Source organism: Rhododendron vialii, chromosome 11a, assembly GCF_030253575.1.
Source record: "Rhododendron vialii isolate Sample 1 chromosome 11a, ASM3025357v1".
Classification (NCBI taxonomy): domain Eukaryota; kingdom Viridiplantae; phylum Streptophyta; class Magnoliopsida; order Ericales; family Ericaceae; genus Rhododendron; species Rhododendron vialii.
In genome coordinates, this window is record NC_080567.1 from 2,418,008 (window position 1) to 2,434,969 (window position 16,962).

The 16,962-nt window shown below is 41.8% G+C and overlaps 1 protein-coding gene across 4 annotated transcripts in view; it reads left to right on the top strand.

Moving 5' to 3' along the window:
- The window catches only part of LOC131308123 (uncharacterized), a 47,697-nt gene that overhangs the window by 1,947 nt on the left and 28,788 nt on the right, over positions 1-16,962 (top strand). For 2 of the 4 annotated variants that reach the window (XM_058334941.1, XM_058334942.1), the window contains exons 2-4: positions 11,386-11,504; positions 11,727-11,833; positions 11,971-12,058. In XM_058334941.1, coding sequence (XP_058190924.1) covers positions 11,386-11,504; positions 11,727-11,833; positions 11,971-12,058 — 314 coding nt within the window. Of the gene's footprint in view, positions 1-11,385; positions 11,505-11,726; positions 11,834-11,970; positions 12,059-16,962 lie in introns of those variants that run through there. The other 2 variants (XM_058334943.1, XM_058334944.1) reach the window with 2 other exon arrangements.

Consider the following 16,962-nt stretch of genomic DNA (forward strand, 5'->3'; position numbering starts at 1 on the left):
GATGGCAGTGGAGAGTATGTGTCTTAACTAGAGGGTAGATAGTAGATAGATGTCTTGAATGCTTGTTGAATGCTTCTTATATACGAGCCTTGGAGATGAGAGAGAGCCTGGTGTGAGACTCCTCCCCATTGGTGGGCAGAGTGGAGGTTGTCATACTCTCCTCTTTAGTCCTAAGTCAGGCCTTGGAGCTTGTAATCAAGGAACCAATAGAGGCTATTTCGGTGATACATGGAGACCCGTATCAGTGTTTTAAATGGCGAAAGGCGCATCGAGGCGCAACGGTCCCTTGGGGCTTTAGTGCAAGGTGCGGCGCACGCTTTATTGACGCGAAGCGCAAGAAAAAAAATTCTTCACAACGAGGTAAATTTTATTAGAACTAGTTTTCAATACAAACAAACACTTGTAAAACTTTCAAATGTCATAAAACATAACATGTTAATGGTTAAACGAAAGTACCAAACACCAAACATAACATATCATCCATGAAAAGCTAACATAATAATGTTTAGCCTTAGAGACATAACAAAAGGATTAAAGGCAATTAAATCTGGAGGCATGCATAGGCATTATTATTGAGTGGATCAACCTTTTCGTAATACTTCCAACCAGGGTCCTTTTTGTTAAAATTTTCAGATGTCATCTAAAAATAACAAGTACAAATAAATATGACAAACTGCACAAATACTTCAAACAGAGCTGGAAACGAAAAAAAAAAAAAAAGCAGGTGAGCGTGACTAGAAAAAGAAAAGGGGGTCCTGTTGCTGGAAAAAAAGAAAAAGAAAAAGAAAAAGAAAAAGAAAAGGGGGTTGTGACTGGAAAAAAAGAAAAACAAAAAAAAGGAGGGTCCTGCCGTTTTGGACAGTCGGTGAAAATAGAAAGAAAAGGAGGAAGAAGAAGGTGAGAGGAGGAGGAGGAGGAGGAGGAGGAAGAAAAAGAAGAGAAGAAGCAACAGACGTGGGACGGTGAGAGGAGGAGGAGGAGGAGGAGGAAGAAGTAGTAGTAGCTGTTACCTGGAGACTGGAGAAGACGATCGGAGATGGAGAGGGAGACCAGAGAAGAAGAAGCTGCTACTCCTCGTTGCTCGAGACTCTGAATCATTGAAGAGGCTGTTGCTCGATCTGGTTTGTCGATTGAATAGGGCTCCCATTGATTTAAAGGAAGAAATTATTCAGTGCATCACGAACGTGAGATCAATTTTTACCCCAGAGCAAAAGGCGTGCGCCTCAGCGCCTTTCTTGCGCTTTTGTGTTCTGTGCTATAGCCCACAGTTCCGAAGCGCAAACCTTGTGCTGCGCTGCGCCTCGCGCTATAGCGCGCGCTTCGTGCGCTTTTAAAATCACTGACCCGTATCATCTGCCAAGTTAGGCGAGGTATGATACGGGCTCCGAGGCGCCAGGCGGTAGGTATGATACTTCTTCTGAGATGTCAGATAGCGGTCAATGCCTCCTCTCTCTTTAGGACCGGTCAAATTAGAGCTCGCCAGAGGCAAGCTTGTCCTCCTTGACAAACCCCTTACTCTAGCCTCCAAACCACGTTCCTCCTTAGGTCCCAAGCGAGGTACTTAGGCCCTGCTCCCGGCCTAGGATGGTGTATAGAGTCGCCTTTAGATATTTCGGAGTCTTCAAAGTGTTAAGTAGGAGGTGAGGTACCCGGAGGTGACCTCACCCCTCCATCGGTGAGGAGTTCCTGGAGGAGGCCTTGCTTCTCCGGAGGCGGAGTTTGTGGAGGAAGCTTGCTTTGGCGGAGGCAAGGTTCGTGGAGGAGGTATTGCTCCTTCGAAGACATAGTTTTTGGAGGAAGTCTCCTCTTGGGCGGAATGTATAATTTGTGGAGTAATTTTCACTTTGGCGGAGGCAAGGTTCGTGGAGGAAGCCTTGCTTCTCCCGGAGGTGAGGATCGTGGAGGAAGGCTTGCTCCTGGGAGTTAGTATTGTGGAGGAGGCTTTGCTCCTCCTAGAGGTGAGCATTGTTGAGGGGGCCTTGCTCCTCTTGGAGGTGAACTTTGTGGGGGAGGCCTTGCTCCTCCTGGAGGTGGATCTTGTGGAGGAGGCCTGCTCCTCCTAGAGGTGGATATTGTGGAGGAGGCCTGCTCCTCCTGGAGGTGGATCTTGTGGAGGAGGCCTTGCTCCTCTTGCAGGTGGATATTGTGGAGGAGGCTTGCTCCTCCTGCAGGTGGATATTGTGGAGGAGGCTTGCTCCTCCTGGAGGTAGATCTTGTGGATGAGGCTTGCTCCTCCTAGAGATGACTATTGTGGAAGAGGCCTTGCTCCTCCCGGAGGTGGTCATCGGCGGGGTTCTTGGAGAAGGTGCATCCGGTTGTGGGGTGTATCGTATACGCACATTATTGTCCCCTTGCGCTCATACACTCATGTCACGAGGCGAGTGTGTGCGGGCATAATCAGACTATGGAGGAACCTTGTTCCTCCCAGGATGGGTCGCCGGAAGAGCTTATGGAGGATGCGCATCCGGATGTGAGATGTATCGTATACCCACAACAACCCAAAATATCCATTGAGAAATGTAGGAGATAAATCCCAAAAGGGATACAAAAGAGTCTAGCTCTTGATATTCTATTTGTGGAAAATGACAAGACTACCAAGGAAAGAAAACCTAGGCTAATATATGGTTAGCTAGGTACAAACACTTAAAGCACTAAAGAACATAAAGACAATAGTACCCGTATTACGTACTACATGAGACTAAGGATACCTACTATAATGCTAACGACAAAATAAAAGTGACGGCATCAGGACGCCCCGACTAAAAAGAACCTGTCCTCAAGTTAGGGAGTACTTGTTCAACACAACATGACCCTTATTTCACATCCAATCTTAAACATGAGCTTGTTTTTGTGCACGTCCACTTGGCATGTCTTCAATGAGGTAAAGCTACATCAAAGTATTTTCCGACACGTCATCCCAAAAATTCCTTGACCCTTCACCATTTAAAGATTCAAAGACGAGACACACCGTACCCTAGACTTTCTTGAGTGAGGACCACTCGTAAGGGATCTTCAAATTGTCCCGTGAAGCCTAGTTTAGTCACAAATTCACCACAAACTTGTATATCATGCATCGGGGGCAACGTGGAAGGCATAACGTCAAACAATCCTCACCTTTTGGCTCTGCAAGGTCTTCAAGGGTTTGTGGATTTTCCACAACCTTAAAACTTCCATGGCTTTCTTGTACCACTTGCTTAACAGCTTCAAGCCCTTCTTATTCCTTAACATCATCAAGATACTCGTCATAGATAGGGAGATCTTCAAAGTCATGCCCAAATTCTTCCTTCGTTGTCAACTCTTGAGAAAACACAATATCATCCTCCTTCAAGAGCTTGGTGATGGTTTCGGGACATCCGACACACCCAAATTCATTGTTGGAATCAACACTACAACACCAACGGATTCAACACTTGAGAAATTCCTTAGAAGCGAAGAAGTTAGGGCAATGAGATTTTGTTGTTGCCTTCTCCTTCATAGGTAACAAAGTAACTTGTTGCTCATCCTTATGCACGGTGTAGGTATTGCTCTTCCCATTATGAAGAGTATCGCGGTTATATTGTCACGGACTGCCAAGTAAGATATGACAAGCATACATAGGTACCACATCACACCAAGCTTCATCAAAGAACTTTTACCGGATGGAGAAGGCACCAAACACCTCTTGTTCACCTTGATTTCGTTTTCCTTTTTGAACCAAGAAAGAGCATAAGGATGGGGATGCGCCTCCTCTTCGAGTTGAAGCTTGTCAACCACCTCTTGAGATACCATATTTTCACAACTCCACTATCAATGATCATATTGCTAACATGTCCTCCTATGTGGCAAGTAGTGTAGAATTTGTTAGTGTGCAACGAATCTTCATCACTATCTTGCTGAGGTGTAAGGAGTCTTCTTGATCATGAGTTGAAGGCCCACTTTCTCTTCAAAGTCCCCACCAATCGCTTTGCATGCGACTTCATCATACACCGGAACATCATTGTAATTTTTCTTCACTTCTCACTACAAAGTGCTTTGTTATGACTTATGGATGACTTTTGACAATCCGAAGACTTATGCCTCGGCTCCCCAAACTTAAGCATTTGAATCCCCCACTTTGGGGTTGGTTTTGAGCCCCCAAAACACCGAATTGGGGCAGATTTTGAGCAGGGGCTGAAGCTTTATCCCCACGATTTTGATCATCAAATCCGGGAGGACCACCTTGGCCACCACTAGAAGAAGAACTACTTTAGAATAGGAGTAGAAGGGCTGCCCGAACTTGGAACCTCTTTGATATTGCTGCTCGGATCTCATGAACTTCCTCTTTTCTTGCCTTTCGGCCACCAAGGCCTGATTATAAGCTTTTGACACCATCCACAAGGGTTGTAGGTCAAGGACCTCTTGGCTTGTGGGTACACCCACTAATGTACCTCGAAACCATTTGATTCACTTTAATTCAACTCAACTCTAGCAACTAGTTGATGGAAGGCCTTCGTATACTCATCAACACTTCCATTTTGTTTGAGGTTGTGCAAGCTCTTGAAGAGGTTTTGCGTATGGTTGCAAGGCAAGAATTACTCATTGAGTTTCTTATTCTTTTTCTCCCATTCTCTAATCTTCTCCTTTTAAGCTGCAACTCCTCCCACCTAGTGGAGCCCTTCCTTTGAGACGGATAGCTACTAACTTCGCCATAATCAAACACTCTTTCAACGGTATTCAACTACAAATTCAACCAAGTTAAGACTTCCATTGAACTTGAGAAGTTTAATCTTGATGTTGTTCTCCCACTTGTAAGGAAAGTGAGCGGGAGGTGGCGTGCGCTAATTTGGATCACCAAACGAGTTGTCAAAGTGACTTAAAGAGTCCTCGGACTCTCCACAACCCTTGCTGAACACTTGCAAGTGTTGTATCATCGCCCTTAGGGTAGCATTTTCTTGTCTCAACTCTTCCCTCTTGTTGGCTGTATATATTTAAATTACGAAGGAAAATAATTTAGGTAGCTAGTTTAGGAATCTGTGTATTTGATTATGTGTATTTCCTTATTTCAAGATTTTGTTTCCTTAGTTGATAGGTAGCTTGTATTATAAATTGACCTCCAATGGGAGAAGAATAAACATTGAGAAATTCGTTCAACATGGTATCAGAGCGGGTTAAGAAACCCTAATATTTTTCTTTTTCTTTTTCTCGTCTCTCTCATACTAGAAAGCAGAAACCCTCGTACCTTTCTTTCGTTTCTCTGAATCTAATTTTGTTCCAACCCTAAACAGAACCCTAGCCACTGTTGGGGTATCTCTCACTCATTGTCTCTCGCAGTCGCTGTCTCTCTCGCTGTTACTGTATCTCTCCATCTCCGACAACATTCGATGACCTTGCCAGAGCCTCCTCTACCTCCAACGACCCTCGCCAGAGCTTCTTCCTCCTTCACCGGACACTTGCAGGACTGTAGCAACTCCGGAGATCAGTTTTTGATGTAGATCTGTGATTCGTTTGCAGCTACTGCTCTCTGTTTGCATCTGAAACTTACTGGGTCAGAATATTTGAGGCTGTTCGAAACCCCATCTCTCTGATTCTACACCTTGGAGGTATCTTTAATCCTATTTATCTTTGGTTGTCTTCCTTTTTACATCATGGGTGATAAAAACAAGGAAAACAAGGATAAATCAGGAGGATCATCAGATGCTATTCGGCAGAATTTTTATAATCGGACTCTCACTACTATTAAACTAAATGGATCCAACTATCTCCCATGGTCTCGGGTTGTATCTGTTTCTCTCCGCGCGAGTGAGGAGACCTCTTTTATTATAGTCCACCATCTTCTGATCCCACTTGGGGCACACACGATGCCCATATTATGACTTTATTAAACCTGATATTTTTAATAATGTGGCTTGCTTAGAGACTTCCAAAGCCATTTGGGATACTATTCGTATATTATATTCCTCTGATCAGAATCTCTCTCGTATTTATCAGATTTATCAGAACATTTTCTCCCTTCAACAAGGAGAAGGCCCGGTGGAGGAATATTTTTCAAAATTGAAAGGTATGTGGGATGAGTTAAACATCTATCAACCCTTAACCATAGATCTGGCGACTCAGCAAAAATACAGGAATGAGTTTCAGGTTGCTAAGTTTCTCTCTGGTCTCAAATCAGATCTTGCTCCAGTTAGCTCCAATATTTTATCTGGCCAGGATATTCCTTCTATTGGTGAAGCCTTTGCTCGTGTTCGTAGGGCAGCCACTCATCATTCTACTCTAGAGAGTGCTCCTCGCTCTGCTCTTGCTGCTCTTAGTGCTCGCTATATCCCATCCTCTGGGAACTCTGTGAGTTATAACCGCGGTCATACTGGTTCTTCTGACCGTGGTGGCCGTCGCGGTGGTCGCGGTACTAAGAAGTGCACTCACTGTAATCGCACTAATCATATTGTTGATTTCTGTTGGAAACTTCATGGCAAACCTGCATGGGCTAATCAAGCTATGGTTGAGGGGGAGCCATCTGAGTCTGTTCCTTCAGATCAGATCACTATTTCTAAATCTGAGTATGATTCTATGATCCAACGAGCACCTGCATCTTCTTCCTCCACTGCCAATGTTGTCTATTCAGGTAACACATGTCTTCATTCCTCCTCCCATGCACCTTGGGTTCTCGATTCTGGAGCCACTGACCATATGACTGGTAATTTGTCCCTCTTATCTGATGTTATTTCTCCTTCTGCTCCTTCCTATGTTACTGTTGCTAATGGAACAAAAACTCAAGTGCATGGCATCGGCACATATCGTACTTCTGGTCTCACTTTTACTTTCGTTTTATATTTACCCGGCTTTCCTTTTAACTTACTATCCATTCAAAAACTCACCCACAATTCCCAATGTTCAAGTAACCTTCTATTCCTCTCATTGTGAATTTCAGGATCTCAAGACGTAGAGGATGATTGGTGGGGGATATGAGAAGAATGGCCTTTACTACTTCCAGTCGTCTAGTTCCTCGGATCCATTTGCTCTTCATTCTACCACAACACCATATCGGTGGCATTGTCGTCTAGGGCACCCGTCATTTGTTAACCTTAGATCTTTAATTCCATCTTTACCTGATTTTTCTACTTTTAATTGTGAAACTTGTGAACTTTGTAAACATCAGAGAGTTACTTTTTCTCCTCGCACTGATTCACCTAGTTTGCACCCTTTTGCTCTTGTTCACTCTGATATTTGGGGACCCTCTCGGATCATTGGTTTATGTGGCTCTTGGTATTTTGTTACTTTTATTGATGATTTTTATCGTTTAACTTGGATTTATGTACTTACAGCTCGATCGCAAATCTTTACTGTGTTTCAGTACCCCACAACAAAATGGTATTGCTGAATGAAAAAATGGTCCTGTCTTGGCCATTGCTCGTGCTCTCATGATCCACATGCATGTGCCAAAATATTTTTGGGGAGATGCAATTCTTACTGCTGGGTACCTTTTAAATAGAATGCCGATTCGTGTTTTACGGGGTAAATCCCCTTTTCAAGTCATGTTTCCTGATAAGAATCCCTTTCCTCTTCCCCCAAATTTTTTTGGCTGTGTTGCATTTGTTCACAACTTGCATCCTGATCCTCGCTCTCATAAATGTATCTTTCTTGGTTACTCATGAACACAAAAGGGATATAGGTGTTATAGTCCTACACTACGTAAGCATTTTGTTAGTGCCGATGTCACCTTTTTTTGAGACGGTTCCCTATTATTCTCAAGAGAGCACTCACTTACAGGATCCCTTAATCAATACTCCGGTACTTCCTGATATTGCTAGACCCCCGGTTACCCATGTCTATGTTCGCCGCCCTCCGGCTATTTGCCAGTGGATTCTCCTCATTCTCCCCCACCGCTTCCTCCGCCGTCTATAGATCCACCTTCAGTTTCTTCTCTTGACCTACCCATTGCAGTGCGAAAGGGTACGTGTACTTGTACATCTTATCCTATTTCTCACTTTGTTTCATATAATCGTTTATCCTCCTTGTTTCACGCTTTTTCTGTATCACTCTATTCTGTTAGTATTCCCAAATCGTATCAGGAAGCTCTTCCTCATCCTGGTTGGCATTCGGCAATGCAAGAAGAGATGCGTGCTCTGGATTTGAATCATACTTGGGATTTGGTTTCCCAGCCTTCTGGGGCTCATATTGTTGGTTGCCGATGGGTTTTTACTGTCAAACATAATCCCGATGGCACCGTTGATCATCTTAAAGCTTGCCTCGTGGCCAAAGGTTTTACTCAGACCTATGGCATTGATTATACCAAGACATTCTCTCCGGTGGCCAAACTCAACTCTATTCGTGTTATTATATCTCTCGCTGCTAATCTTGATTGGCCGCTTCATCAACTGGATGTCAAGAATGCGTTTTTGCATGGGGATTTGTCTGAGACTGTTTATATGGCTCAACCGCCCGGGTTTGAGTCCAAGGGGGAGAGTGTTTGTCAACTTCGTAAAACTATATATGGCCTCAAACAGTCTCCTCGTGCTTGATTTGATAAGTTCAGCAATTTTGTTGTTGCTCATGGCATGATTTGAAGTAAGGCTGATCACTCTGTGTTCTTTAAAAGGACCGATCGTGGGATTGTGATTCTGGTCGTTTATGTGGATGATATTGTCATCACTGGCAGTGATAGTATTGGAATTCAAAGCTTGATTCGTCACCACTGCTCTAGTTTTCTTACTAAAGATCTGGGCAAGCTTCGGTACTTTCTTGGTATTGAGGTTGCTCGATCCAAAGTAGGCATCAGTTTGTCTCAAAGGAAGTACACTCTTGATCTTTTGAGAGATACAAGATATCTTGGTTCCAAACCTATCACCACTCCTATGGATACTAATTTAAAGTTACTTCCTAACGATGGTGAGTTGATTGATGATCCTGAAGCTTATCGGAGACTTATAGGTAGACTTATCTACCTTTTTTTGGGTAAATAGACTTATCTACCTTACGATTACTCGACCTGATATTTCCTATGCATTCAGTGTGGTTAGTCAAGACTCATCCTCGTCTTCCTCATATGGAGGCAGCCATTCGTATCCTGAAGTATCTTAAAAATGCTCCAGGACGTGGACTTCTTTATCGATCATTTGGTCATCTTCGCATCGAGGGATATACCGAAGCTGATTGGGCAGGCTCTCCTGCAGACCGTTGATCCACCACTAGCTTTTGTACTTTTATTGGTGGTAACCTCGTTACTTGGAAAAGTAAAAAGCAGTCAGTTGTTGCTCGTTCTAGTGCTGAGGCTGAGTATTGAGCTATGGCGCAAACAACATGTGAACTCACTTGGCTACGCACTCTTATACGTGAATTCGGGATTCCAGTACACGATCCTACTCCTCTCTATTGCGATAATCAGGCTGCTATTCATATAGCTAACAACCCAGTATTTCATGAGCGAACTAAACACATCGAGGTTGACTGTCACTTCATTCGATCAAAAGTGGAGTCTAAGGAGATTACTACTTTCGTTCCTTCGGGGTCTCAACTCGCAAATATTTTCACCAAAGCTCTTCCCAAAGCTACCATTGATTCTATATGTTGCAAGCTGGGTGTACATGATATATACTCTCCAACTTGAGGGGGAGTGTTGGCTATATATATTTAAAGAGTGTTGCTATATGTACCGACCACGGGGAGGGAAAACGTACCGACGGCCGCCGGCGGGCCGTCTCCGGCCACCGGACGGTCGATCCGAGCCGTTCAAAAATTCTAAAAAATAAAACCGAGGGGGTCAACGCGGGAATCAAGGGCATCCGAGGTGTTTAGGGTGCTTGATCAAAGCACCCTTTTTTCGTGTATATATGTGTGTGTACATATATACACGAAAAAAGGGTGCTTTGATCAAGCACCCTAAACACCTCGGATGCCCTTGATTCCCGCGTAGACCCCCTCGGTTTTATTTTTTAGAATTTTTGAACGGCTCGGATCGGCCGTCCGGTGGCCGGAGACGGCCCGCCGGCGGCCGTCGGTACGTTTTCTCTCCCCCAATGGTCGGTACTCATAGATTTTTCGATATTTAAATTAGGAAGGAAAATAATTTAGGTAGCTAGTTTAGGAATCTGTATATTTGATTATGTGTATTTCCTTATTTCAAGATTTTGTTTCCTTAGTTGATAGGTACCTTGTATTATAAATTGACCTCCAATGGGAGAAGAATAAACATTGAGAAATTCGTTCAACACCTCTCATGGTTTTGGTTGCCATGCTCATTCTCTTTGCCATTATTCACTGCAATCCTCTACCTCTACCTCTATGAGCCATTACAATACCAAAATCAACCCCAAATAATAAACACCCAGTCAACTCGGGACTCCAAACCACCACGAATCGTGAGCAATCAACACAAACAATCCCAAATAGTGACAAACCCACAACAAATCACAAGAAACCAAAGCAAATAGCAACGAACAAGAAAAACCTAAATGAAATTGAACCTATAACACTTGTTTGAGTGCCGAAAAAGTAGATCGAAAGGTCTAGGATACAGTTTCGAGTGCTGAAAATGGTCAGAACACTTGATTCGAGTACCGGCGACCTGATCCGAGTACTGAACTTGTACTTTGCAGGTCTCTAGAGTGGCGAAATGGGTGGGTCAAATGTGAAGTAGGTAGATCGGGGCTTCTCGAGCGCCGAAATGGCTGGAAAAGTTGAGATTGAGCTTCGAAATGGGTTTGTTATTCGAAATGGGAAAATCAGCTCCAAAAATGGTCAATCTGTGGGTTTTAAGGGTTGAAATCGAGATTTGGGGTCTTGGGACAGGTAGATTCATGAATTTTGAGTGGATTGGGGCTCTGGCAAGGTTTTATGGTTCCGGCGAGTTTTCCTGTGAGATTTGGGTTTCCGGTGAGGTTTCTGGTGGGATGAGTGGTTAGGATCTGAGCCTAGATGTTCTGATACCAAATAATGCAACCTAAAATATCCTTTGAGAAATGTAGAGAGAGAGAAACTCCCAAAAGGGATACGAAAGAGTCTGCCTTTAGATATTCTATCTTTTGAAAATGATAAAACTACCAAGGAAAGAAAACCTAGGCCAATATATATGGCTAGCTAGGCACAAACACTTAAAGCACTAAACATAAATACAATAGTAGCCCTATTACATACTACACTATGAGGATAAGGATACCTACTATAATGGTAATGACATAGTAAAAGTGACTGCATCAAACGGTTAGCTGTGTGATAGAGTGTCATAGTTTCCTTGACTTGAATTTGAAGATTAGAAAACATGTTAATGATGGATTATATGTTTCTTTTCAAGTATTTTTTAAGTATTGAATGTTTATGAGTTGATTTTATTGTAAGTATTGATGGTTAAGGTTTCCTTTCTTCCTTTGAATTTTCCTGATTATGTTTTGATGCTAGTGCTATGTTTTGATGATCAAGATGTACCTTCTTGGATAGGTAATGTTCTCCTATTAAAGAACAACTTGAGTTTAAGTCCAGACATTACAGAGGTGTCGCAGGAGAAGTTGCTCTCACTTGTTGCGGAGCGGCTAATAGATTCGAACAGTAATGTGAATGTAATCCTCTGTTCTTTCGTAAATTTAAGTGCTGTTTGGTTATTAGGTTCATACTATGGAAAAGAAAATGCTACAATTTGAGGCAAGTTGCTTGTTTTTTTCTTTTGTTCGTTTACAATATTGTGTTTTCTGTGTCTCATGTCTGTTGAGAAACGCACCGAAAAAAAAAATGCTCTCTTCATTGTTTTGTGTGAATTTTGACTCTTTTTAATTGGGGTACAGAGCAAAGATGCTGAGTACGCTCAAAACCAACAGCAGAACATCGCTGATGCAATTGATTTGCTTCCTCGCCTTGCTACTGGAATTGACGTAAACATAAAATTTTTGAGGTTAAATTTCCAAAAAAAATTCGGTAGTGGCCATCCATCATCTTGCAATTTACAGTCCAATAATAGTTTTGATGTAGCGTTTAACCTCGTCCATTTCTATTACTATTTGTGATCACAACACTTGAAATTTTTTGCAGGATTCATGATTTTGAGTTTACTCCTGAGTGTGCCATATTTGATCTTTTGGATATTCCACTATATCATGGTTGGATAGTTGATCCCCAGGTATGTTCCTTCGGTACTCAAAAACGCCAAGTTAGATCATATCCTTCACATACAAAGAACTTTTTGTCTCTTAATTTTGTTTTTCTTCAAATATTTTGGGATGAAGGGGGTCGACTTGTTACCTTCTCTTCTCACTTAAGTGGATTTGATTTTGTGTGTTTAATATTGTGTTTCTCTCTATTTGGCCTCATGCCTCATAAGGACTTGCCCACTAGACTTTTAAGCGCATAGCCTCACTAAGTTCTATAACACTGTGTTTATAAAGCTTGTTACCTTTGGTCCTATCCATGCCTAAGAAGAAAACTATGGTAAACTGCGCCAGAGTCCTTGATGGTCGATGCTCTAGTTGATGTGAATTAGAGTTCTTAGTTTCTATGTACTCCCCTCTTACTTATAGGAAGTAGGAACGTCCTATTGGGGTGGCGAATCCACCTAAGAACCTTGCTCCCGTGTTCTCATGTCAGATTCTCCTTGGAAACTCGCTCCCATTGGGAAATGAATCCTCACAAAACTAGGATGGAACCTCTTAGCAGTACCCTTAAGAAACAAAGTAAAAGATACCAAGCAAGAAATCATATGAAGTAATGATAAGATACTAGAAAAATATTAAGAGGAAATTATAATAAACCCCCTCAAACTATCACCCCGACACACTTTGCCCCCATTAAACTTTTGAATCCAACACTTAACCCCCTTTATCTATGAATCGATTTGCACCTAAGGCCTGCCGTTTGCAATCTGTTACTGTTTTGGATGGAACTTGGTGACACAGTGACTGAACTCAAATATGGGACTATTTTGCCCTCATTTGACCTTTTTGGATGAAAAGCCCTAGTAATTAGTAAAGAACGGATCTCTCTTCCATCACTCTTTCGCTCGAGTGACAGTGCTGAGACAGTGGGGAGGTAGACGGAGCTGAATCCGGGTGATGATGTAGTAGAGGTAGTCGGTGTGGGGGAGGTCGCGGTGGCGGTGGCGGTGGCGTTGGGGAAGGCCGTAGATGGGTTGGCCGGTTGAATTGACAACTGCGATCCCAATTAGCACATCACCCAGACCCACAACAAACCATCCTCTTCAAGAGCTGTAGTGACGATGCCAGAGCTTTCCTCGCCACTGCTTCCCGCATCGTCGCCGCTGCTGTTCACCGCATCAAGCTTTCCTTGCAATCGTTTCCCGCATCATTGCTGGAGCCCTCACAACCACCTCAACCAATAGATCTGCTGATCGGCATCTCCTTAAGCCATGGTTCGGCTCCTTCTCCCACCGCCATATCCGCTGCCGTTCACCACATCAAGCTTCCTCATGTGACGGCGACAAGTTAGGAGAATAGTTTCATTTCTTTGACACAGACGAGGACTTTGTAGCTGGTGTTGGTGGTGTAGGTGCCGCAAAAGAGGACTTCGTAGATTCCCCCCCCTCTTTCTCCATACATGTGTGTATGTATTTATGTTTGTAATTTGATGTTGAAGGTGAATATGTAAAGGAATAAGCACTTCTTCTTCTTCTTCTTGATTTGTGAAAGACTATGCGGCGGGTAGTTTTGGTTGAGAAGGAAGTACATTGAGATTTAGGGTTGACTATGTCGTCCCAATTGCACCTCCATCGTATATGCCGCGGGGTATAAGTGGGATTTCGCTTGCACCATTAATGCCGTCCACTGTTAATTGCAAACAAAAAAAAAATTTAGAGGGGGCATAGTGTAACCGGGTGATAGTTAGAGGGGGCAAAATATAATTTACCAAATATTAACTCAAACTTGCTCAAGTACTTAGTATAAACATGAATATTTACTTACATTCGCTTAAACAATATTTGCAGTTGACACGGATTAAGTATGACATTAGTTTTTGGGCAAAGTATAGATTATTTCCCTATGATTTTGGCTTTTGGCGCATCACCTCCCTAACATTTCGAAATGACCAATTCACCTCGTCATGGTTTCGGACTAATGTGCCACTGTTATGTTTTCCTTCCAAACTCACATACCAATTTTGAGAGTTGGAATGAAAAAACAGATTAAATAAAGTTGAACTTTCATGTGAGAAGACAACAATACCCGTATTCTTCATCTTCCCCAAATAATATAAATCAACGCCCACCATCAACCCTAATCTTAGCCTCTACCACTTTCAAACCTCCAATTAACACCAATCAAACAAATCGAACACAAACCAAGAATCACAATCTAACTTCTACAAACCCAGAATCAGGATTTTTTTTTATAAATAAATTGCAAATAGTTTTTGTAATAAAAAGAACAAAGCAGGTCTCATAGTTATGTATACAGTTAGATATATACTCATACATGACCATTACCCAACCCAAAGACCCAAATTTCCCTCCTCTCTCTCCAAACCTAGAACCAAAACTCCAAACCTAGAACAAAAACTCTCTCTCTCTCTCTCTCTCTTCAATCTGCGATCAGTGACACCCTCGCTGATTAATCGGCGGTGGCCAGATCAAAGAACCGATGGAGGTAAGAATTTGATATATACAACCTTTGTCGTCACATTCGGTGTTCAAGCTCTCAATTTCCTGAATTTTTTTTAGGGTTCTCTGATTTGGTCCAGATATGATTATGGGTTTTCTATGGTTGATTTGGGGGTAAAAAAAAAGTGTAATATTAATTGGAAATTTTAGGTTTTGGACAGTAGGTAATGGCATGAGATGGAAGAAATTGAGGTTAGTTTGCATTTTAGTTTGAAGAATAATTTTCTAACTTAATTTATCCACAGAGTAAAAAATAAGAACCGATTGTCTAACTAAAAGTTTCATGTTGTAAAACATGAGAATGGAGAAAAGAAAAGCAAAAATCAATTATTGTCAAGTAATACGTTTTTGGAATATTTAGAAAGTGATTAAATTTTCAAGTTAGCTACATTAAAAGAGAAGGGAGAGGGGTATGCTAGTCATTTTAAGATCTGCCGTTCACGGAGTTAGCATTGCATTTTAGTTCGAAACCACGAGGAGGTGAATTGGTCATTTCAAAATGTCAGGGAGGTGATGCGCCAAAGGCCTTAACCATAGGGAGGTAATCTATACTTTGCCCTTATTTTTTTGAATTTCATATTTGTATTTTTACGAATTGTCTTATACTCTCCCCCGACAGTGTTCTAAAACGAGGAATTAATCTGCACCAATCCGATTAGGTCCGACTAACGATTAATCGCTGATTACTAATTAATATGCATCGATTAATCCGTTAACCGCTGGAAGGTGGCCGACCGCTTGATTAGCGCTTGGCAATTTTTACAACTTTGCCCCCGGTGCGCCCAAACAAGAGGCTTCTATGATCCTCCGCCCCCATCCGGCTCCTGCCCCTGCAATGTGCAACTAAGCTACCTCTTCTATGTATAATTATTGAAGAACTGCAGTTCTAGTGCAGTTAGATGAGACTACATGGCCAGTTTCATATTCGTAGTTATATCTCAATTCTTATGGTCAGTTATATCGACCGTTAGATTCTCTAGGAGCATGGACCATCTGTGAATATTGCATATGTTTGGAGAAAAGGGTCGTTGCAGTTTTGGTCCTATAGGTATTTACTTGAATTACCATTTGCTTTTTGTGATTTTTCTTGTGAAATGTAATGTCCACTAAAAGAAATTAAATGTTATAATCATTATTAAAAGCCAAAAGATTAGGTCAATAATGTCATTTTCAAAACCGTCAAGTTGTAAATGCTTAATTTTTTTCCCCATAAAAAATAGCTTCTTTGTTTAATTTTTTTTGAGAATACAGAGCTTGAATTGGAAGTATGTATATGGTGTTAATTAACCCTAACACATAAGAACTTTATTTATATTATCCAGTGACTTATTACATAACTAACCGATGTGGGACAAAGACTAAACTATTCTAACACTCCCCCTCAAGCTAAAGAATAAATATCAATGAATCATAACTTGTTACATAAAAACTCTTAACATGGTTTAAACAATGGTTTGGTAAAGATATCTGCCAACTGAGCTCCTATAGACGCAAAAGGAGTAGCCAACACACCACCATGACAATCTACTTCAATATCTTTGGTTCTCTCATGAAACACCGGATTCAAAGCGATATGTATTGCTGCCTGATTATTCACAATACATAGGGATGGGTAACTGCACGCCAAACCCCAACTCCTCGAGCAAAGCTCTGCACGATTCTGCTTCAGCACTAGACCATGCAACAATAGTTTGTTTCTTGCTCTTCCATTCCAAGTAACTAGATTGCCATTGACAAAATTACAGTACCCAGTTGTTGACCATCTATCAGATGGCGATCCTACCCAATCAGCATCGGGAAAGGCTTCTACACGCAAATGACCATTTCAACAATAAAATAGATCACGTCCAGGATGAGCCTTAAGATACTTCACGATACAAAGACAAGCTTTCCAATGGGGAAGATGAGGAGCTGACATGTACTGACTTACCATACCGTAAAACGAGATATGAGGCCGTGTATCGGTGAGATAATTCAACTTGTCTACCAAATGACAATAATGGTCTGCATGAGGAAATATCTCCCTCTGATCAACACAAAGTTTGACGTTTGGATCTATAGAAGTCTCCATAGGTAAGAAGTACGAACAAGTTTTATTATTTATAGTAAACGCTAAACAAAATTAGAGCATCACAAACTTCAAATTGACTTCAGTAGTTGATAATTATCTAATTTCAACCCAAGGAGGAAGGCACATCCAAGTAGTCACTCTTCAGGCAGCTAATTATACGAACCATAACGTGCTAAATTAATTTAAGATTAAAAGAATCCTTAGATAAACCTAGGATACATTTGAGGGACCAATGTTCTCCGCAAAAACTAGAGCATGTAGTCAGCTCTAATGTTAGCGTCAATGCCATCATAACCTCAAGTTAGGTACTATTAAGTTGTTTCATACTCAAATATTATACTCT